General features: G+C 35.4%; 7 protein-coding genes across 18 annotated transcripts in view; 2 read left to right on the forward strand and 5 right to left on the reverse strand.

Moving 5' to 3' along the window:
• Syt14 (Synaptotagmin 14) overlaps window positions 1-23,124 on the forward strand; it is a 101,092-nt gene that overhangs the window by 71,539 nt on the left and 6,429 nt on the right. For 7 of the 11 annotated variants that reach the window (XM_034321398.2, XM_034321399.2, XM_034321401.2 and 4 more), the window contains exons 4-10: window positions 18,698-19,190; window positions 20,120-20,308; window positions 20,928-21,062; window positions 21,125-21,183; window positions 21,365-21,541; window positions 21,615-21,935; window positions 22,712-23,065. In XM_034321398.2, coding sequence (XP_034177289.1) covers window positions 19,007-19,190; window positions 20,120-20,308; window positions 20,928-21,062; window positions 21,125-21,183; window positions 21,365-21,541; window positions 21,615-21,935; window positions 22,712-23,065 — 1,419 coding nt within the window. In that variant the 5' untranslated portion in view covers window positions 18,698-19,006. The other 4 variants (XM_034321407.2, XM_034321404.2, XM_034321408.2 and 1 more) reach the window with 4 other exon arrangements.
• LOC117602901 (uncharacterized) lies at window positions 193-2,309 on the reverse strand. Its single transcript, XM_034321447.2, has 2 exons — window positions 2,084-2,309; window positions 193-1,548 (listed from the first exon to the last, which is right to left on the reverse strand). Exon 2 carries the CDS (start codon window positions 1,537-1,539, stop codon window positions 232-234), a length of 1,308 nt encoding a protein of 435 aa, XP_034177338.2. The 5' UTR covers window positions 1,540-1,548; window positions 2,084-2,309; the 3' UTR covers window positions 193-231.
• Window positions 3,217-5,093, reverse strand: LOC117602878 (uncharacterized). Its single transcript, XM_034321419.2, has 3 exons — window positions 5,002-5,093; window positions 4,416-4,594; window positions 3,217-3,666 (listed from the first exon to the last, which is right to left on the reverse strand). Exons 2-3 carry the CDS (start codon window positions 4,584-4,586, stop codon window positions 3,250-3,252), a joined length of 588 nt encoding a protein of 195 aa, XP_034177310.2. The 5' UTR covers window positions 4,587-4,594; window positions 5,002-5,093; the 3' UTR covers window positions 3,217-3,249.
• Window positions 8,762-10,820, reverse strand: LOC117602872 (lumican-like). Its single transcript, XM_034321409.2, has 2 exons — window positions 10,726-10,820; window positions 8,762-10,296 (listed from the first exon to the last, which is right to left on the reverse strand). The coding sequence occupies exon 2, from the start codon at window positions 10,286-10,288 to the stop codon at window positions 8,972-8,974; it is 1,317 nt and encodes a 438-aa protein (XP_034177300.2). The 5' UTR covers window positions 10,289-10,296; window positions 10,726-10,820; the 3' UTR covers window positions 8,762-8,971.
• PNPase (polyribonucleotide nucleotidyltransferase 1) lies at window positions 11,028-14,906 on the reverse strand. The gene is made up of 8 exons (XM_034321393.2): window positions 14,593-14,906; window positions 13,493-14,404; window positions 13,232-13,405; window positions 12,963-13,156; window positions 12,711-12,874; window positions 12,318-12,629; window positions 11,857-12,241; window positions 11,028-11,380 (listed from the first exon to the last, which is right to left on the reverse strand). The coding sequence occupies exons 1-8, from the start codon at window positions 14,739-14,741 to the stop codon at window positions 11,301-11,303; spliced, it is 2,370 nt and encodes a 789-aa protein (XP_034177284.2). The 5' UTR covers window positions 14,742-14,906; the 3' UTR covers window positions 11,028-11,300.
• Window positions 15,079-16,235, forward strand: CIA30 (complex I intermediate-associated protein 30). Of its 2 annotated transcripts, XM_034321413.2 has the most exons (3): window positions 15,079-15,582; window positions 15,657-15,861; window positions 15,989-16,181. In XM_034321413.2, the coding sequence occupies exons 1-3, from the start codon at window positions 15,221-15,223 to the stop codon at window positions 16,046-16,048; spliced, it is 627 nt and encodes a 208-aa protein (XP_034177304.1). In that variant the 5' UTR covers window positions 15,079-15,220; the 3' UTR covers window positions 16,049-16,181. The 2 variants fall into 2 exon arrangements, with proteins under 2 accessions (XP_034177304.1, XP_034177303.1); XM_034321412.2 differs by having other exon boundaries at window positions 15,657-16,235.
• CLS (cardiolipin synthase) lies at window positions 16,335-17,346 on the reverse strand. The gene is made up of 3 exons (XM_034321415.2): window positions 17,014-17,346; window positions 16,686-16,943; window positions 16,335-16,601 (listed from the first exon to the last, which is right to left on the reverse strand). The coding sequence occupies exons 1-3, from the start codon at window positions 17,344-17,346 to the stop codon at window positions 16,335-16,337; spliced, it is 858 nt and encodes a 285-aa protein (XP_034177306.1).

Genomic DNA, 23,124 nt, shown 5'->3' on the forward strand with positions numbered 1-23,124 from the left:
GGGTGCAAATTTGCTGATTACCTCTCATTGTTCTCCAATTACAAAGATATAGTAATCTCACAGCGAGTATAGTATATCCTTCTGGAATGTTTAGCTACAGATTTCATAGCAGAAAATGATAATAACTTCCGTTGCAAAATCGGAAGACAGAAGACACCATGCTGAGACGGTAAAAAATATTTTTCTTTTCCAACCTTTATTTCTTTATGTTACATACATAATACATTTTTTTTAGTTAACATATATGGTATAATTATTGGGTAAATCTAGAATGTCAGAATTGTGTATCGTTTGAAAATAGTTGTTTCCTACATATACATCCGTAACATTGCTGAACGAGCGAATGCCCATATGGGACATAGTTTCGAACAGGTTTGATTTTAAATTTAAAGAACGAAGAATATTCAGATTTTCACCCCAACGATAATCCAAAATATACAATTGGTTGTGCGACAAATCTAATTCTTCGAGCATCGGAACACCCCAGAAAGCACCCGGATGGATATCGTTTATACGATTCCCTTGCAGGTCTAACGTTTTTAAAGAGCCTGCGTGTATCACGTCACTGATCGTTTCGATCATATTGTAACTGAGCGATAATTTTTGCAGTCGAGGCAAGTTATCCAAATGTGGAATAGTCGTAAATTTGTTACGACTTAAGGACAAATTTTCTAAATTTAAAACCTCGGAAAACTTTTCAGTGGTAATAGATTCATCCATTCGATTTCCTGATAAATCTAAAGTCTCTATATTAAATAAAGATAAATACCATTCTCCACCCAGATCACAATTCGCCAAAGAAAGAATTTTCAAATTGTGGTGAGTATCAATCTGGAGGCTTTCTAATGGATTATTGTCAAAATACAGCTCTTCTACGTTTCTCAAATCATTTAAATGTACATTTCTTAAATCGTTTTGTTCGAAATGAATACTTCTCAAGTGATGGCTGAAATATTTTACCAAATCGGGATTTATGTACTGCAGATAATTATTAATAAAGAAAATCGTAGACAGCGATGGAAATAAATTCGAATAGAGCCCAAAATGATCGTAATGAATCCCTTTCAAAGATAATGTTTCCACATTTGGCAAACTCACCTGTGACGTATTAAACAATACATCGTTCATCGAAATGTTCGATTTCGCGGGTTTTTGGTCATCAAATACCAGGGTTCTTAAACCATCGTGTTTCAAATTCAAGAGTTGTGATGTTGGTATTTGATTATTCCTTAGATCCAAGCATTCCAAATTTGGAACATGATCGAACACCCCATTAGGTATTTCCTGAATTTCATTATTGTTTAATAAAATCGATCGTATTGCCGAACTGTTAATAAATCCTGTTTTTATTTTCGTTAATTTATTGTCTGATAGATTTAAACTTTCTTCATTGTCCTCACAAATGAGCCTTCGTCTTCTTACAATTACATTTATGTCCAATATCTTTGCATGAGAATCGAAGTTTATTACTGCCGAGGCAGTAATATTGATTAAGGCTATGATTAAAATAGCAAGAATTGGTTTGTTCATTGTAATCATTTTGTATGTCTGAAATAAAACGTACAATTCTGATCATTGCCTCGCTGATGTAAGAATTAACATCAATTAACATCCTCTCGCAGCGGAAACCAAAGTAGATGACGACAGCTATTGGAGAGTCGTTTCTTTTTCACACGTAGATACTAGGAGTGCGCGGGTACCCGAAAATTCGTCTGTTGAGTTCTGGCGGGTAAATGACGGGTATCCGAATATTCAGGGTGCCATCCGAACCCGACGAAAATTCCCGACTCGAGCCCGATCCGAATTTTCGGGTAGCCGCGCACCCATCCCTAGTTCGCACCCACCCACTCCGCTACGGTAGACGTCTGTGCGAGTATGTACGTGGAAAAAGAAAACCACCCTCAAGTCGCAGTCTCTTTTTCATATTAAGAAAGAATAGAATACGCCAGCAAAGTTTGCCCGCATATTTTCCTATTTACTTTGCAACAAAAATGTTTGACCGAGCGAAAGAGATGTCTAACATTTGAATTTGACTCTCACCATGCAACTACGTTAAATTAATCGTTGATCATTCGGTACGTACCTTGTTAAATTAGAAGACTCGAGCAATAAGCGACGAACAAACTCTACAGCCGAGAGACAACCAACTTCCGCAGATTCCGACATTCTGTAGCTTAAATATCTGACACGAACGACATTTTAATCTAAATTACTTCTGCCTTAGAGTAATAATGAAATCATTGATGAAATGAACTTTTTTTCCTTTTCACGTGTATATGGCTCCATATCTCTCCCGTCCTCTCCAGGGGATAAATGCAGCAGTGTTTGCTTCGCTGTTATTTCTACGAATTGACCGCTGCAAAATTTATATCTTGCCTCCTGTGAAATCGTTCTATCGCGAACGATTGAAAAGAGAGAACCGATGATAGCAGGAAGGGACTGGGAATTTTTACCGAGAGATTAGTGATATGACGGACCCTCTTGTAGATAGGAGGATGCCCCTTGCTTTTGTAGGGTTCCTCTGGGATTCTTCTGGCCCCCTTTTTGCGGAGAGGCTCCAAATCCCTATCAGCTCATTGGAATTTTCTTAATAATTATATGATGAAAATGAAAAGGGAACAGAACTCGAATGAGCTACTTTTCAATGAACAACTTCTTTGAAATTTCAACGAATATTTTAGCAACGAAAGCGTCGTTCAACGTCTCGCCTTGAAACGCTTCCGCCCATCCGGATCGATTATACTTTTTTTATTGAAACATTATCAATAACGTGATTGATCAACGTATAGTATCGAGCTCGATAAACACATTTCTATATAATCAATTTTTTTTTATAGAGTATCGGTGATAGGTATTTTCAATAAAACTACAGTTCAAGAAAAATGTCACTTTATTTATCTATATTTTTATCTAGGTAGATAGGAGGTTCCATGTTAGAATTTCCCGTTTTTTAACATCAAAATCAAGTCGAGAAGCCTACATTGCACTCGAGTTCAAATTTTTCTAAATAGGGGAAGGTTAATGAAAGACAAAAGTGAAAGAAGATGTGTCCTGGTTTTTTATTATCAGATTATATATTTTATTTATACGATTAATGTATATACAATTATACTATATAATTATTTTGAATAATTTTTATACAATTATATATTTATTATTATAATGTTACAGTTTGAATATTAATTAATACCGTTATATTATTGATACATGGTCCGACATAATATTGTTCTATACATGTTTTTTCAAAATTCAATATGCTGGTATGCCACTTTGTAACGATAATTCTGAATATGAGCGTCTACAGAAGCTCGTCGGTCGTGTCTCGTTCATGTTCAGATAAATCGTCAAATTTTGTGCTACTGTTTTCAGTCTACCTGTTTCGATGAACGTTATAGGGTTACCGGCCAGGTGAACCTCTTTCAAAGCGACGTTAGCCAAATAATGAACAGATTCAATTGAAGTAAATTTATTGCCCGATAAATTCAAATATCGAAGTTTCATCATAGATTGATACCAGCTTCTTGACAAGTGAGTCAGCTCGTTATCGTTTAAATATAATTCCTCCAACAGCACTTGAGATTTAAACGTTCCAGGGTAAATGTTCGAAATCTTGTTTCCGGCTAAAGACAACTTTCTCAGATGAAGCAACACGTCCAACGAGCTTGGCTTTAAATAAGTTATATTGTTACAATTCATCGATAACGTTGATATGTTTGATAATATTAGTGGGATATCATCAAAGTTATTGTTATCCAATATAAGAACTTCCAAAGAGGTTAAAGGTTTAAATAATTCAGGACTTAACGCTGTCAAAGCATTACCAGAAATATTTAAATATCGAAGCTTAACCGTGTGGTTGAATGCTGTTTCGCTAATAAAATTTATTCCATTATTCGCTATGGAAAGATGTTCTAATCTTCTCAGGCCCCCAGAAAAACATCATAACCATGGCCTATACTTTTAATGCCATTATCAACCAGGTTCAGCGATATCAAATTGTTTAATTTATTGAAGAAGACCCTTGAAATTTGATTGTGATTAAGATTCAAATATATATGTGAGTCGTTCCCAACTTGTTCGAAATTAAAGGAGGATAATTGATTGAACGAAAGATCCAGATACGACAATAGTGGAAATGGATTAAACACGGTGTTTGATATCCTCGAGATCCTAGTATTCCTCAAATTCAAATATACAAGTTTAGGATACACGGTGTTCACTTCCAATACTCTATCGAAATAATTGTTCGTCCTCTGATCATTGAGATCCAATGACGTGATGTTTGAAATGTTACCGAAAGAGAATAATTTACTTGGTGGAATCACGTTTCCTTCAAGATTTAAATAAATCAAATTTGGCAGTCCATTAAAGGAGCCCTCCTCCAAAGAACTGATATCACTGTTTACAATGCTTACACATCTCAGACTGGGATACTCGATAAAATTAGCTGAAATTTTACCGCTACAGTAACCTTTAAGCGTTAAAGTCTCGTTGTAGCAAATAATCGGGTAGTCCATGTATTCAAAGAAATTTCCAAGTACCAATAGCGTCGAAAGAATTAGTGCTATTGTCACCGCAGTCAACATCTTCGTAGCTGTAAAATTGCAGAAAAAAGAAATCTATGATTACTTATTGATTTGTTCAACTTTTAAAGAAGATTTTTGCTTATTTGATTAAAGAAAGGAAATGGACTTAGAACGGATGTAGGTTCTACAGTGAAATCTGTTGAAATAAGACTTGGCCAAATTCGATTTTCTCGGAAACGAAGTTCCAAATGAAAAAATTTCATTCTTTATTTGTAACTTATTTTTTCACGTAGAATCAGTCGCTATCCGCTTGTATCGCCAGTTACACGACAACATGTATATTAATGATGTACTTTGATCAAAATAATTATCAGTCACTAATTTCCTTAATATAAAATGGTTGATTGCCAGTTATAATAAACCATGATCAATTTTGAAGAAATAGTTTCTTTTTGCGCTCTTTTTTTCCACTCACCTTGTTCAAATACGGTAAAATGCGAAGTACATCTACTTCAGAACATTAACTACGATTAAACGAAATCTTTCCTGTCGCTTTGTTATATATAGTCTTATCGCTTGAAATCTGATAAACAGAGATAAAGTATAATAATTAATTAAAACGTGACGATTCCCCATCAGTACAATTGTGAATTAAACATAATATTTATAAACGAAAACTTAATAAAAATAGTCTTATAATTAAGAAAGGAATAAACTATATTTTCAAAAATATACAGATCATCTAATTTATCTTGAGAAAATACATAGAAAATGATAGAAACTCTATTCACATGTGGTTTCGTTTTTCAAAAAATTGAGTTTTACAATTGCTCATCAAATATTTCTAAAAAAATTCTTTTAGGTGACAATTTTTTCCGTTATAATATACAAGAATAGAAGTGTGATAATTAATAATATTATTTAGATATAAAAGACTATTTTTCTTTCATTTTATTGAATAACGAATCGTTTTATTCTACAAATCTCCTTTGCACAATCAGTTCTTCTTTTTATCTTCGTCAGATTCTTTCTGCAAATTAGATGTTCTTTCTTCATAGAGCTTTTATTCGTCGTTGGTAAACATAATAGAAGTACGGTTGTTGAACCGATAAGTGCAAACGTTTGCTGATTACCTCTCGTTGTTCTCCAATTACAAAAGATATCATAGTTACAACAATCTCACCACGAGTATAGTATATCCCTCTGCAATGTTTAGCTACAGATTTCGGGGCAGAAAATGATAATAACTTCCGTTGTAAAGTCGGAAGACAGAAGACACCATGTTAAGACGATAAAAAATATTTTTCTTTTCCAATCTTTATTTCTTTACGTTATATACATAATACATTTTGTTTTTTAACAATTTTCTTTTTAAATCACGTATATGGTACATTCATTGGGTAAATCTAGAATGTCATAATTGTGTATCATTTGAAAATAGTTGTTTCCTACATATACATCCGTAACATTGCTGAACGAGCGAATACCCATATGGGACATAGTTTCGAACAGGTTTGATTTTAAATTTAAAGAATGAAGCATATTCAGATTTTCACCCCAACGATAATCCAAAATATACAATTGGTTGTGCGACAAATCTAATTCTTCGAGCATCGGAACACCCCAGAAAGCACCCGGATAGATATCGATTATACGATTTCCTCTCAAGTCTAACGTTTTTAAAGAGCCTGCCTGTATCACGTCACTGATCGTTTCGATCATATTGTAACTGAGCGATAATTTTTGTAGTCGAGGCAAGTTGTCCAAATGTGGAATAGTTGTAAAATTGTTACGACTTAAGGACAAATTTTCTAAATTTAAAACCTCCGAAAACTTTTCAGTGATAATAGATTCATTCATTCGATTTCCTGACAAATCTAAAGTCTCTATATTAAATAAAGATAAATACCATTCTGTTCCCAAATTACAATTCGCCAAAGAAAGAATTTTCAAATTTGTGGTGAGTTTTAATCACGAGGAACTCTATTGGATTATTGTCGAAGTACAGCTCTTCCACGTTTTCCAAATCATTTAAAGTTACATTTCTTAAATCGTTTTGTTCGAAATGAATACTTCTCAAGTGATGACTGCAACATTCTTCCAAATCGGGATTTATGTACTGCAGATTATTATCAGTAAAAAAAATTGTAGACAACGATGGAAATAAATTTGAATAGAGCCCAAATATATCGTAACGAATCCCTTTCAAAGATAAAGTTTGCACATTTGGCAAACTTACCTGTGACGTATTAAATAATACATCGTTCATCAAATTATTTGATTTCGCGGGTTTTTGATTATCAAATATCAGGGTTTTTAAACCATCATGTTTTAAATTCACCAGTTCTGATGTTTTTATTTTATTATTCGACAGATCCAAGCATTTCAAATTTGGAACATGATCGAACACCCCATTTGGTATTTCCTGAATTTTATTATTGTTTAATGAAATTGATCGTATTGCCGAACTGTTAATAAATCCTGTTTTTATTTTCGTTAATTTATTGTCTGATAGATTTAAACTTTCTTCATTGTCCTCACAAATGAGCCTTGGTCTTACAATTATTTCTATGTCTAATGTCTTAGCATTAGAATCAAACTTTATTACTGCCGAGGCAGTAACATTGATTAAGGCTATAATTACAATGGCAAGAATGGGATTGGTCATCGCAATCATTTTTTATATCTGAAACAAAACGTACAATTCTGATCAATGACTCGCTGATGTAAGAATTAACATCAATTAACATCCTCTCGCAGCGGAAACCAAAGTAGATACCGACAGCTATTGGAGAGTCGTTTTCTTTTCTCACGTAGATACTAGGAGTGCGCGGGTACCCGAAAATTCGTCTATTGAGTTCTGGTCCCGAAATGACGGGTATCCGAATATTCAGAGTGCCATTCGAACCCGACGAAAATTCCCGACTGGAGCCCGATCCGAATTTTCGGGTAGCCGCGCACCCATCCCTAGTTCGCACCCACCCACTCCGCTACGGTAGACGTCTGTGCGAGTATGTACGTGGAAAAAGAAAACCACCCTCAAGTCACAGTCTCTTTTTCATGTTAAGAAAGAATAGAATACGCCAGCAAAGTTCGCCCACATATTTTCCTATTTACTTTGGAACAAAAATGTTTGACCGAGCGAAAGAGATGTCTAACTTTTGAATTTGATTTTCACCATGCAACTACCTTAAATTGATCGTTGATCGTTCGATACGTACCTTGTTAAATTAGAAGACTCGTGCAAGACGTGGCGAACAAACTCTACAGCCGACAGACAATCAACTTCTGCAGATTCCGATATTCTATAGCTTAAACATCTGACACGAATGACATTTTAATCTAATTTACTTCTGCGTCAGAGTAATGATGAAATCATTGATGAAATGAACTCGAAGCATTTTTTTCCTTTTTCCTTCCATCTTCTTCGGGAGATAACTGCACTACTGTTTGCTCCGCTGTTATTTTTACGAATTGACGGCTGCAAAATTATATCTTGCCTCCTGTGATATCGTTTTATCGCGAACGATTGAAAAGAGAGACCCGTTGATAGTAGGAAGAGACTGGGAATTTTTACGGAGTAATTAGTGACCTGACGAACCCTCTAGTAAGTAGGAGGATACCCCTTGTTTTTTTAGGGTTCCCCTGGGATTCTTCTGGCCCCCTTTTTTGAGGAGAGGCTCCAAATTCCTGCCAGCTCATCGGAAATTTTTTAAATAATTATATGATGAAAATGAAAAGGGAAGGGAACTCGAATTTTCTTTCCTTTCGATACATTTGCTTTTACACTTACCTTTACGATAACTGATGAAAGAAATTTAAGCGTTTGAAGTAATTTTTTTATTGAAAAAGAAAGATGTCAAAATCATAATATAAGAAGTTACTTGACCAACTTCTTTAAAATTTCGACGAATATTTCAGCGACGAAAGCGTTGTTCAACGTCTCGCCTTGAAACGCTTCCGCCAATCCGGATCGATTATTGATTTTTTATTCAAACATTGTCAATATAATCTTCTTTTTTTTACAGAGTATCGGTGATAGGTATTTTTAATGGAACTGCAGCGGATGTAACTAAGGTCAAATGTCACCTTATTTATCTATATTTTTATCTAGGAAGATAGGAGGTTCCATGTTTGATTTTCCCGTCTTCTAACATCAAAAGCAAGTCGAGAAGCCTACATTGCACTCGAGTTCAAATTTTTCTAAATAGGGGAAGGTTAATGAGAGACAAAAGTGAAAGAAGATGTGTCCTAGTTTTTTATTATAAGATTATTATATATTCATTGTTATAATATTACAGTTTGAATATTAATTAATATTCGAATATAATCGAATATGTTGTATTATTGATACATGGTCCGATATAATATTGTTCTATATATTCTCTTTCAAAATTCAATATACTGGTACACCATATTGTAACGATAACATCGTCGTGAAGTGCTTAATAATATTCAGAATCTGAGCGTCTACAGAAACTCATCCGTGGTGGCATGTTCATGTTCAGATAAATCGTCACATTTTCTGGTACTGATTTCAGCATACCTGTTTCGATGAACATAATAGGGTTACCGTCCAGGTGAACCTCTTTCAAAGCGTCGTTAGTCAAATCAGACATAAAATTAATCGAAGTAAATTTGTTCCCCGATAAATCCAAATATCGAAGTTTCTTCATAGACTGATACCAGCTTTTTGACAAATGAGTCAGCTCGTTATCGTTTAAATATAATTCCTCCAACAGCCTTTGAGATTTAAACGTTCCAGGGTAAATGTTCAAAATCCTGTTTCCGGCTAAAGACAACTTTCTCAGATGAAGCAACACGTCCAACGAGTTTGGTTTTAAATAAGTTATATTGTTACAATTCATCGACAATGTTGTTGCATTCGATGACATTATTAGTGGGATATCATTAAAGTTATTATTATCCAATATAAGAACTTCCAGAGAGGTCAAAGGTGTAAATAATTCAGGACTAAACGCTGTCAAAGCATTACCAGAAATATTTAAGTATCGAAGCTTAACCGTGTGGTTGAATGCTGTTTCGCTAATAAAATTTATTCGATTATTCGCTATGGAAAGATGTTCTAATCTACTCAGCCCCCTCAGATCAAGATCATAACCATCGCCTATACTTTTAATGCTATTATCAACCAGGTTAAGCGATATCAAATTGTTTAATTCGTGGAGGAAAAACTGTGAAATTTGATTGCGATTAAGATTCAAATACGTAAGTGAGTTGTTCCACAATTGTATGAAATTTAACGAGATGAACTGATTGTTCGAAAGATCCAGATACGATAATTGTGGAAAAGGATTAAACTCTGTGCTTATTATCCCCGAGATTTTAGTATTCCTCAAATTCAAATATACAAGTTTAGGATACTCGGTGTTCACTTCCAATACTCTATCGAAATAATTGTTCGTCCTCTGATCATTGAGACCCAATGCCGTGATGTTTGAAATGTTACCGAAAGAGAATAATTTGTTCGGAGGAATCAAATTTCCTTCAAGATTTAGATAAATCAAATTTGGCAGTCCATCAAAGGAGCCCTCCTGCAAAGAACTGATATCACTGTTTACAATGCTTACACATCTCAGACTGGGATACTCGATAAAATTAGCTGGAGTTGTACCCATACAGTAACCTTTAAGCGTTAAAGTCTCGTTGTTGCAAATAATCGGGTAATCCACGTATTCAAATAAATTTCCATGTACCAATAACGGCGAAAGAATTAATGCTGTTGTCACCGCAGCCAACATCTTCGTAGCTGTAAAATTGCATAAAAAAGAAATCTATGATTACTTATCGATTTGTTCAACTTTTGAAGAAGATTTTTGCTCTTTTTGTTTAAAGAAAGGAAATTGATGTTTCTTGAAGACTTATGGATAATAAGACTTAGAATGGATGTAGGTTCTACAGTGAAATCTGTTAAAATAAGACTTGGCCAAATTCGATTTTCTCGGAAACAAAGTTCCAAATGAAAAAATTTCATTCTTTATTTGTAACTTATTTTTTCACGTAGGATCAGTCCCTATCCGTTTGTATCGCCAGTTATACGACAACATGTATATTAATGATGTACTTTGATCAAAATAATTATCAGTCACTAATTTCCTTAATATCAAATGGTTGATTGCCAGTTAGAGTAAACAATGATCAATTTTGAAGAAATAGCGAAACATTTTTTTCTACTCACCTTGTTCAAGTACGGTGAAATGCGAAGTACATCTACTTCGGAACGTTGAATACGACTAAACGAAATCTTTCCTGTCGCTTTCTTATATATTAAAGTCTTATCGCTTAGAATATGATACATAAAAGGGGAGTATAGCGATGAATTCAAACGTGACAATTCCCCGTCAATATAATCGTGAATTAAATAGACTATTTATAAACGAAAACATATTAAAGATAGTCGTATAATTAAGAAAGGAATGAGCTATATTTTCAAAAATATACAGATAATCTATCTTGAGAAAATACATAGTAAATGATTAAAATTCTGTTCACATGCGGTTTTGTTTTTCAGAATATTGAGTTTTACAATGGTTCAACAAATATTTGTAAAAGAATTCTTTTAGGTGACAATTTTGTCCGTTATAATATACAAGAATAGAAGTGTGATAATTAATAATATTATTTAGATATAAAAGACTATTTTTCTTTCATTTTATTGAATAACGAATCGTTTTATTCTACAAATCTCCTTTACACAATCAGTTCCCCTTTCTATCTTCATTAGATTCCTTCCGCAAATTAGATCTTCTTTCTTCATTGAATTTTCCTTGAGCTTGATAGGTCACTGTCGCTGATTGATTTTCGTATTTCTCCTTTATGTGTTTCCAAAGTCTCTGCAAAAATAAGTAAGATCAGACTAAAAATTTCGTACTTCGAATTTAATCGGTCGATGTTTCACGGATTCTAAACGGATGAATGTTCAATTATCTTTATAAAAGTATGATTACGTAATGTATACGTTTGATTAATAAAGTATCTCAATAAACGTGACCATTACGTACACCTTCGTTCACCCATTCAAAGATATTGTCGCAAACTTGATCGTAAGCTCTTTCAAAGAATACCGAAGTAATGACAATGCTGAGAACAAAAGTGGATGTACGTTTGAAGACGTAATGATACAAACGTGAAAGCATTTCCAATCTGTTAAACCTTCAAATCACGTTCAATTGGGATCTCTTTGTGTCATTGAAAATGTGAAGTCTATTTAACTTGAAACGTGCCGCTAATCAATCCGTTTGATCGATATTACGTCGAAGTTTGGAGAACTTATCGTTAAATAGCCACTGGTAATAGGATTTTATTTTACCTTCGGTACTGCTGTAATTTCTTACGGTAGAAATCGGATGCTGCAACACTTTTCGCGATAATCTAACGTGTCCGCTCACAGGATCTCGTCCGAAATATTTCACTTGTATTTCGTCTCCAACGTTCAAACCAAGTACACTGGGATGTTGTACTTTACGGTTATCTAACTGTGAGTTGGGTAAAAAAGTTGGCATCATGCTGGAATATAACGTAACCATAACTCCAGTCTCACGAATTTCAGTTATCTTTGCTGTATAAATGTCGCCAAACGTTAAAATTGGTTCCGTATCTTTCTGAAGAATTTCATTCAACATTTTTCTCGCTTCGTTCATTGCATTCTGATTAGGTGCAAATATGGAAAATACTGCATCCTCTTGCGGATATATCTACAAAAGGAAATGATCATTTTTCAGCAACAGAATAATCTAATCGATACCTCTGCCCAATATTCTTTAAACTTACGTTGACTCCAGTTTCATGAAGAATTTTTTTCAAATTTGCTCCTCCTACTCCGAGAAACTTTCCTCTTTGGTATACAGGTACTTCTATGGTTTCAATTACAGGTGTATTGTCTTTTTTATCGTTCGTCGGAGATGCTATTACTTGACTCATGATATTGATGATTCGACTCTTCGCCCCAGATGCTTTCTGTATAGCCTTCATTATTACCTTCAAAGGAACACCTGGTAGCTTTACATCAACCTGTAAAGCGGTAAATCCTTTCTTTGTACCCGCTATTTTAAAATCCATATCTCCAAAATAATCCTCTATACCCTGTTATTCGAGATACAAAGAATCATTATTATTAATATTAAAATCAAATTCTTATTTACGTTTTAATTAAAGCAAAATTACTGATATATCCGTTAATATCTTGTAGTCTTCGTCTTCAGATTCAGAATTATTGTTCGGGGTATATATCAATCCCATAGCCACACCAGCAACTGCGGCCGATATTGGAACACCTGCATTCATTAATGCTAAACTACCACCGCAAACAGTAGCCATTGAAGAAGAACCTTTAAACGATAGGAAAAAATATTACGTTTACATGAACGAATGAATTTTTTAATTATAGATAATTATCGTTAAGTTTGCCGAACTCACCGTTTGATTCTAATACTTCACTAGTCAGTCTTATAGTGAATGGATAATCTTTTGGTATAACTGCTCTCAATCCTTTCTCTGCTAATGCTCCGTGACCTATTTCTCTGCGATTAGCCATTACAGTTTTACCTATTTCATTTGTTGCATATGGTGGGAATTCATAATGCAAGAAAAAATGCTTTTCCTTTATACCGCTATAAATTGAAAAAACAATATTTATTTATAGCGCATAAAGGTTTTTAACGAAAATTCCTATACAAATTAGTTACCTAGTCAACATTGAAACGGTATCCAATTTAAGAGAACTCTCTATGCTATCAAGGGTAACCGTGCATAAAACTTGTGTTTGACCTCTCTGGAAAAAAGCTGAACCATGGAGCGGCTTAAATAAGTTGACTTGACACTCTATCGGTCTCAATTGATCCAACTGGCGACCGTCGCATCTAAAATTATTGAACTATTCATATTTAATATGTATATTGCTGATTGATTATCAGAAATAAATTTATAGTTTATAAAGAAAAAGGTACCTCTTCTCTGTCTCAGATATTACAGATCTGAAAACTTCTCTAGTAACATTACTAAAAGCTTTTGTAGCTATTGAAATAAATTCTGAACCGCGATCATTTATGCTCTCTAACATCTCGTTTCTAAGATCGGAAACAGCAGAGTCCCGTGACGTCTTATCGTGAACATAACACGTAAAAATCTTACGTAGCTTAGATTTTGAAAATTCCTCTACAAATTTAATTACATCATCATTTAAATCTTGATTTTTCTCAATTTTAAATTTAGGCTTTCCAATTTGATTTTGTAAATTTGTTATAGACTGTATAATTGTCTGACATTCCTTTGCACCTAATCGTATTGCTTTTCGAAGATCTGGTTCCAAAATATCATCAGCAGATCCTTCTAGCATAACAAGAAGGTTTTTAGATGTACAAGATAGTATGAGATTTAATGAACTTTGTTGAAGTTCACGTCTTGAAGGATTAAGTACATGTTTTTTATCAATTATTCCAACTCTTACAGCCCCTACAGGCCCATTCCATGGGATATCCGAAATACTTAATGCTGCAGATGCAGCGTTAATAGATAATATATCTGGATCACAAACACCATCGACAGCTAATAAATTACATATAATTTGTGTTTCATAAGAATATCCTTGTTCAAACAAGGGACGTAAAGATCTGTCTATCACTCTGCTTGTAAGAATTTCTTGTTCAGACTGGCCTAGTTCTCTGCGAAGAAAGTTTGTTGGTATACGGCCTATTGCAGCAGCTTTTTGTCGGTAATTTACAGTTAATGGAACTATAGAGTCATTGCATGGTACATTATTTCTTACAACAGTAGTCATAACTGATGTTTCACCCATCTTAGCAGTAACGCTTCCACTTGTAAAACGTGCATATTTTCCCGTTGATAATGTCATTTGTTTTCTAGAATAATATTTCAAATATAAATAATGTTAAATATTGAGAAAGTGAGGCAAAAATATATTTTATTTAAATAGCTACATATTTTCTCTGATGTATTATTGTATCTTTCATATATTTAAAATTAACTATTAAAACGTAATCGGCAAATATTATTATCGTTTAGGTTAAAAAGCACGTGAAGTTCTTACCCATTTGATAACTTTATTGTTACACTCTCCGTAGAGGTGCTTGATAGGAATTTAATATGTAATGTGTTTCCATTTTTATTGTGATTTTTTGGTCGTAGAAAAATTAAATTTCTGTTGTTTAGCAATTTAGTACGCTTAAACAGCACCATTGTCGCCTTAAATTTGATTTTAACGTGTATATGCACGCTGACCACTGTTAATGAATAAAAAGTTCCGTCCTGTTATCCGGTCTTATCAGACGAACTTTTCATCATACAGCACCTTTTTTCATGTTTCAGTACAGTTATGTTATTAAAATTAATTATTTTTAATGATCTATAACATACATTTTTTTTTAAATATAATTACAGAGAAATTAATGGATCATTCGAACGAAATTTATAGTTGATCTATTAGAATTAATAAAATTATATAATGTATCATTAATACGTTGAAAACGTTTTCGTTTTAACGAACAACTACGAATTTATTACAATAATTCTTATATGTATAAACAATTCTGTACTAATTTTGTATTGAATTTTATTCATAAACGTAAAATGCGCCAGTTCTGTATGCAGTGTCGTCTATAACGTTTTAGTTTTTAATATCTTTATTTAAATGTATAGTAGAACTTATCAAAATAGTTATGTTCCGTCAATTAAATCCATTCTTTAGAACTTTTGTAATTAACAAAAGAAAATTTCATACAAACAGTTGTTTATTCGATTATTATGAAAAACCGCGAGGAGGTTATCCATTAATATACGATGAACCGCCAGTAACACAAAACTTAAGTTTTCTTGAAAAATTGAAACTGGGATATCATGAATTTAAAAAGGAATGTAAATTATTTGGGAAAGAGGTACGCGACAAATTACACCTACATCCTACTCTAGTTATACCAAACGAAGAAGAAATTGTACTTAAATTTGATGGAACTGAGGAATCATTGAAGAAATGGGTTGTGACATGTGACAGTGATTATAAAGAGGGTTTTTCAACTGCCAAGTAATTATATAAAATTTTATGTATTAATTGTGTTTTGCACAAATCATTTAAATGTATATGAATTATCTTTTTAGATTAGAATTATCACCTTTTGGCACTGGAGTATTCCATGGTACATTAAATACCACTGTACCTAAAGATGGTAAAACTAAGAGGGCTGGTTTTTGTAATATAACTACAATTCCAAAACGAAAGTCTTTTAAACGAAAAGATTATTATAACTGGCATCTTTATAGTCATCTTACTTTACGAGTCAGAGGAGATGGTAGATGTTATATGGTAAACTTATTACAAAAGGGATATTTTGATATAACATGGTTTCATACCTATAGTTACCTGATGTATACAAGAGGTGGCCCTTATTGGCAAGATTTTAAACTCCCTTTTTCCAAATTTGTGTTTCAAGAAAAAGGAACAATCCAGGATCGGCAATATGAAATGCCAGATTCATTTATTACAAATATAGGAATTACACTGGCAGACAAAAAACCAGGACCTTTTAGATTAGAAATTGATCACATAGGAGTATATTGGGATCCGCTTAATTTTGAAAGTTGTGCTTATGAAATGAATGACATGAGTAAACCTACTGAATAATTTTATTTAATTAAATAACTAGAAAACATACATTATTACTAATTTTATTCCTGTATGTATATTTAAATTATATCATATTGTACAGTAATAAATTTACAAATAATGGCAATGTTCTGTTCTTAGTATTCAGTGTTTATAATATACATATGTTATACCTAAGGGGGTGATTTTGTTGAAGTTTTCTTTCTTAACATTTTATATGTTTTGTTTGATACCAAATAACTTATACCACCTGCTAGTGTTGTCACTGCAGTTAGATAACATAAAATTTCCAAAATTGGATGGTTTATAAAATGAAATATAGGAGCAGCCAATGTTCCAGCAACAAAAGACAACTGAATTGCAGTATTAATTTTACTTATATATGTTGGAGCTAATTGTACTGTGGCATATGTAGGATCAAAATACCTGGCCAGTGTTTTCTAAAATATATATTATGCAAAAATGTATTTAAGAATCGACCTGTTGGTAATAGCTATGTAATTAATATATGTGTATATACATACTGGTGGTGGTAAAGATTGGTATCTTATGTACGATGCAGCTGTCACTAGGGCAGTGTCTCTTGCGATGACGAGACATGTCAAGGGAATAGGAACCAATCCTACCCATGCTAATGACAAAAATAGTGTACCTACAAGTAATTTATCCGCGACTGGATCTAAAAAGCTACCAAGCTTAGAAGCTTGGGATGTCCATGTACGTGCAATCCATCCATCTGCTAAATCACTAAACGCTGAAATTATTAACAACCACAGTGCTACCTGGAATATAAACAAATAATGTTGATAAGTTATATATGTATAATAACTACAAATTTAGATAACACTTTACCTGGTACTCTTGTGACAGAATTAAATAACTTAAATAAGGTGATGTCAGAATTCGACCCATGCAGAGGAAATTTGGTATGGTCCAAATATTTTCTTTCTCAATAATTTCTTCTACTTTTCGTTTAGTCTGTTTAATGTCATCAAGTATTCGCGATTTAAATACTTTTCTTCTGTTGATATTATCCTTTTTAGCAATATAATTTTTATGATGGTTATCAATTTCAGTAGAATATACTCTTGCATGATACATTAAATATTGCATTAAACATTTTTCTATGAGAGACTTATTTAAAATTGCGCAATGTCTAAAGCGCAATACAGTAAAGTAGCTCATTGTTTATTCCTGTTTTTGGGTAATATAATGAAAAAAGAGTAATAATAGATAACATTATTATGACTCTAAAAATTGAGTCAGATATATTTGGCTATGTTATATTATTATTTATGCAGAATATGTACATGGTACCTACAAAAGCAAGAATTTCACTGAAATAATTATACCTTTTCTAAAATTTAGTTGTAATATTTTTTTATATAAATACACTAAATTATTATGATTAAAGTAGCTGACAAAAGCACGAAATTAAACAAATAAGTATACTACTAATTATATTTTATTTATAATACATTGAATTTGATTTATCAATAACTGAAATTACTTAATAAAAATATTGAAAAGAAAACATTTTCGAGGTTAGTTTAACTAATAACAGCACGCGAAGCTTACCCGCTTAAATAGTCAACTTAAAATTGCCCAATTCTCGCATGCAATAGAACGAAATTAAAAATATCGTCTTTACATTGTGCAATAACTGATCAAAATTGACCGTATAATTTTTATTTTTAATTTTTACGTTTCCATATTGAAAGCCCTTATTTAACTATGTATAATCAATTTGAACGACATCCAAGGTATAAAGATACAGTAAATTGAATTTCATTAAAAAATTTTAATAAATATTGAGCTATTCATTTTATTCCGACTGAATGGAACAAATTAAAGTTATTTTTTCAATCCCTTTAACTGTATGATAAATAAAACCATAAGGAACTTGACTGTGTCAGTGACATCCATTTCAAATAAAAAATTTTAAATGCATTTATAAAATATTGATTATCGAGAATAAAAACCATCATCGTTTTTCGATATTTACGCTTGAATTTATTTGTTACATACAACAATTTTAGAAAATGTTTCCTTTAACACGCATATTAATTATTTATCCTTATATTATTCAGATTATTTAATATTCATTAAAAATCATTTATTCCCATCGATCAATCAATATTATTCCATCCTTAAATATTTTAGTATTAGAATTATGTCGGATCAGTGTTTGTTTAAAAAGTAAATCACAAAATAATAATTCATTTCTTTACAGAAAGTATTATTTATTTATTTCAATTTTTATCGATAAAATAATATAACGAAGAAGACTGTTGTAGCATAGTATAATAAACATAAAAGTTTCTATCATTGTAATTAGATTATATTGATAGAGCATACTAGCGCTAGTAGTAAAGTCATATTGGAATGATTGGAATGAACAACTTACTCTGCCAATGTAATCATATAATTTACATAAATATAGAAAACAAATTCTTCTTTCTAACGCTGACATACTCTATCACTAATTCTGCTAATGTAATCGAGATTTCAATAGAAAGTTATATGCGAGTTTTAGGTGACGTTATGAATGAGAACCTCTGCCGAAGGAAATACGGTTGCCTGGCCAAGGGGCGCAGGCGTGTAGTCGGGTTGAGGTGTTGCAGGCGCACGTCTCAACGAGCAACAGAGTGCTGTGTGTACACCCCCGCCCACGTATTATTATTCGACTGGCTCGTAACCACGCTTCACGGTGAGATCGCGAACAACCACGAGTATCCGGACGATTCACCGCCGACCAGATAATGAATTCGTTATTTGCGGAGGATCAGCCGCGTCCGGTCGACAGAAGCACGTAAGAAGGCTTTAATGTGACACAAGGACGAGCATGATTCTGGCTGGATCAGACCATTTTCTGGCGGGTAAGTCCACTATCCTCCGCGATTCTCTCAATGAGTTCAACCGCTTGGAGGTAACCTGTCGTCGTTCTTCGTTACCAAGCAAAGGAGGTGACGTTAATGATCGTAGAAACGACAAGGGCTGCATCATGAAAAATCTACAACTTAAACAAGGTTCTTTCGTCTATCTATACCGTCGTTAGTTTAATCTCTAGTCAATTTCATTCACTTCGGATCCAATCTCTGGAACCTTCGAACGAAACCGATCCCCAAACTCGGCCGAATAACGATTGCCCCTTAGTTACGATTCTATGCCCCTACGGTATGCAACCCGCCCGCTCGTGTGTATTCCCGTCTGAATAATTCAGGATTCGGTGAATTGTCGTTCGACGCGGGACGCGTGCCGTGGTCCGCAATGCGCAAATCAACCTTCATTTCGAAATGTACCGCCTCGAACGAAGTGTAACGTTCTCTCTCGTCTTCGTCGTTTCATTCATTCATTCGGAAGACAACGGTTGCGTATTATGATCGGTGATGCCGGAACATAGACACGGCCTGGCGCCGTTCATTCAGGCAAACGCGTAAAGTTGTTGTCGATTGTTGCGAAATACAATTAGAAAATCGTGCTCGGTGGTTTCGTTACGACGCGTCCCTCCGTAGGGGGATCCCTCGGCACACACGCGAATCATTAAGCTGCGCAATATCGGTCACAGCGTGTTCGCGTGACAACTGGAGCGATGGTTGATTATTCCAGGTCATTACGACGCAACGTGTCGGCGTTGTTTGAACGCGTTCGATAGAAATACGTGTCGGTCACGACTGGACGGAAGGATGTTCCGATCGGTGCACGGGTGAACACCTTTACCACGGCCAATGAATAAATCACTTCTGCCTGGACAAAGGAGAACCCTTTCTTGCGATCATGCTCCTTGTATCATCGATCATTTTTCTCGCTACATTGTCGTGTAACATGTCATTTTATTTTTCGTTTCTTTTCATTTTCATTCATCCTCGATCGATCATGTATATATGTACGTATTCGTTGAATAAAATATAGGGGCTAGGCGATTCTGACCGTGCCTGTTCTAACGATCGATTTACAGTACCTGTGGAAGCGACAGCATTTCTGGGTGCCGTAGCTGGCTTCGTGGTCCTTCTGTTGGCATTGTTTCTCTACCTGTCCCGCAAATGGTGTTTTACACCGCCGTCCACCAGCACCCTTTTCGGCGGCGTTTGCGTGCCCCTCTGCGAGTCCAACAATAGCTCCACCTCTCAGATACCGAAAAACATAGGTAGGTTACTTAGCCTGACAGTATTCACCGATTAATCCATCTTTCGGATCACCAGCCGGCTTCGACTCAGGTATTTTTTTCTCGCTCGCGTGGTACTACTCGTTAAGGGAATACACAGTACAGTTAAGGTCACTTGTAAAATACTAACTGCAAATAATCGTAACGCAATTTCTGTGCCTATCAAATGGAACTTTCGTGACGAAAAGTGAACAACCATTCGGTTACACGATGTTGTTGTGAAAATTGTTATGAACAGTGATCGTTACGAACCGTGTTCTTACTTTTAATTACCTTGATTTGTTTAATGAATTCTTGAAAGATTCGATGATAAGTTTATCGGAGGATACGCTCGTGCACTCTCGCGCTTCATTGTTCTCGACGACGCGATTCGGTGTGAACGTATGTAAAAAATGTGGAGCACAGTTTGTCCGTGCGAGTTTTGGTTCTGCGGAGGATCGTTGTTAAAATTCATCCGAAAGTCGCGGGATTGTAAGGTCGTATCGTTTGATCAAAGTAAGTCGACGTTGTGTGACCAGAGAATCGTTCGATGCTTTGTGTCATCGTTTCAGTCGATTCTTTTAAGAAATTCTAATCTCGTATCGAAATGAAATCTCGACAGGAAAGACATTCTCTTACTCGGATCCAGAGACGAGTTCCGATTCGGAAGAGGACGCCCTTCGTCGGTTGAACTCGCATTCGCATCCACCGCCGGACACTCTGACCATCCAAGCAGAGGATGGACCCACTATCCTCGGTTAGTTGCAATCATTTTTATTAAATAATCATTCATTTTCTAACGTGTCGTCCGTTTTTCAGATGCCGGCACCACCTCCAGCAGCTGCACAGAGGAACACTCGCCCGGTGACCAACAACAGGTGAATGAAAAAACGAATAGCGAAACATGGTTTCCATGTTACGCGACCGAATATCGTGTTCTCGATTCGCATGACCGGTATATGCATAATTAACTGCCTCCCGGATATCCTCGTGTATCTTATCGCGCAACTCTTTATAGCACAACAACCTGACCGATTTACTTTGATTTTACGGACACAGTGCGTGGTAGAAGTCGGAGCCTCGAATATTCTGCTGGACGCCAGAGAACAAGAGGTTGAGGTGGAACAAAATGGACCCACGGCCAACGAGGTCATCGCAACGATGGGTACCGTCGCGGAGGAAGTGGGCAGCCTGGAGGTCGCTTTCTTATACGACGCACCTATGCGCGAGATGACTGTACGATATCCTCGCGTGAAATTCATTTGTAATCATGCGGATTCATTAAAGCGACACTTTGGTCCGTTACCAGGTGCACGTACTGCAAGGACGGAATTACCCGGAAGGTATAGGCGGTAGCCAGGTCCGACTGGTCCTGTTGCCATCGAAGAAGCAACGTCGCAAAACACGGGTACGTCAGGGTACCTGTCCACAGTACATGGAGAGTTTCCTATTGCCACGCGTCAACCCGGAAGACGTGAACGCTATGGGGGTACGCTTGAGAGTGTATCTATGGGGCGGAAGAATGCGTCGAGAGAGACTGCTCGGCGAAGCCAGAGTCTCCTTCGATCAAATCAATCTTCAGCTCGAGACGACGCTTTGGTTGACGTTACTGCCACCGCCTTCCTCTTCGGTAAACCTTCCTTCATTAAGGAATTACTCTTTAGCCCTTGAACATTGGAGCTTGGGTGGGCAATATTTTAAGGGGTGATTCTAGGGATCAAAATAAGACGAAAATCAAGAATAACGAAATAGCGTTTACGGCTTTGTTTTCCAGTTATTAACGTTTAAAAATTCGAGTAAAAAGCGCCAGAAACCTGCAATCCGCTCAGCACCGACGACCGAACGTCACGTCGGCAGGGGTCGGTACAGTCATAACCAAGAATCGTTGAATGGTAGAAACTTACCTCGTGCTATTCTGTTTCTCGGTACTGCAGTATTTGATTTTGAACTCGCAAACGAAAGTATTTCGTTGGTGAAAAATACAAGATATAAAATAAAGCGCGGGCTGAAACAATTTGGGTCGCGTGGGCGGAAAACTAAGTAACTTGTACTGGATAGCGTTGCCAACTTCGTCGTTCTGCGTAGACTTGGGGAATTTCGCCAACAGGTTTCGATTCTTGGTTATGACTGTACCGACCCCTGCCGACGTGACGTTCGGTCGTCGGTGCTGAGCGGATTGCAGCTTTCTGGCGCTTTTTACTCGAATTTTTAAACGTTAATAACTGGAAAACAAAGCCGTATACGCTATTTCGTTATTCTTGATTTTCGTCTTATTTTGATCCCTAGAATCACCCCTTAAAATATTGCCTACCTGTTGTCGAACACCCTGTATAATGATATTAATCTATATTGGGAGAGTAATTTTAATTAAAAACGCATTTCTAACGATTGAATGTACGATTTAAGGTACAAGATTGGGGAACAACTAGCAGTCTAACCCGTAGCGATTCGACGGGGTCACAGCAGTCCGTTCAGTCGTACGCGTCACCTACGGTACCTCCTTATGGGAGCAGCATGAAGGGTGGAAGCGTGGCGGAGATTCTAATAGGCTTGGCGTACAATGGCACAACCGGACGTTTGTCGGTAGAAATAATCAAAGGATCACACTTCAGGGGCGGTGGAGGGAACGACACGAAACCGCCTGACACTTACGTTAAACTCGCCCTCGTGGACAGTAACGATCACGAGATGGGACGTTCGAAGACTGGTTTGAAACGTGCTCAGCCCAATCCTCTTTACAAGGAAACGTTCATATTCCAGGTATCTAAGTTTATCATCTTGTTTTATTTAAAGTGTTAAATGTTTCTTTTCCGTCACAG

This window comes from Osmia lignaria, chromosome 12, assembly GCF_051020975.1.
Source record: "Osmia lignaria lignaria isolate PbOS001 chromosome 12, iyOsmLign1, whole genome shotgun sequence".
NCBI classification, from domain to species: Eukaryota; Metazoa; Arthropoda; class Insecta; order Hymenoptera; family Megachilidae; genus Osmia; species Osmia lignaria.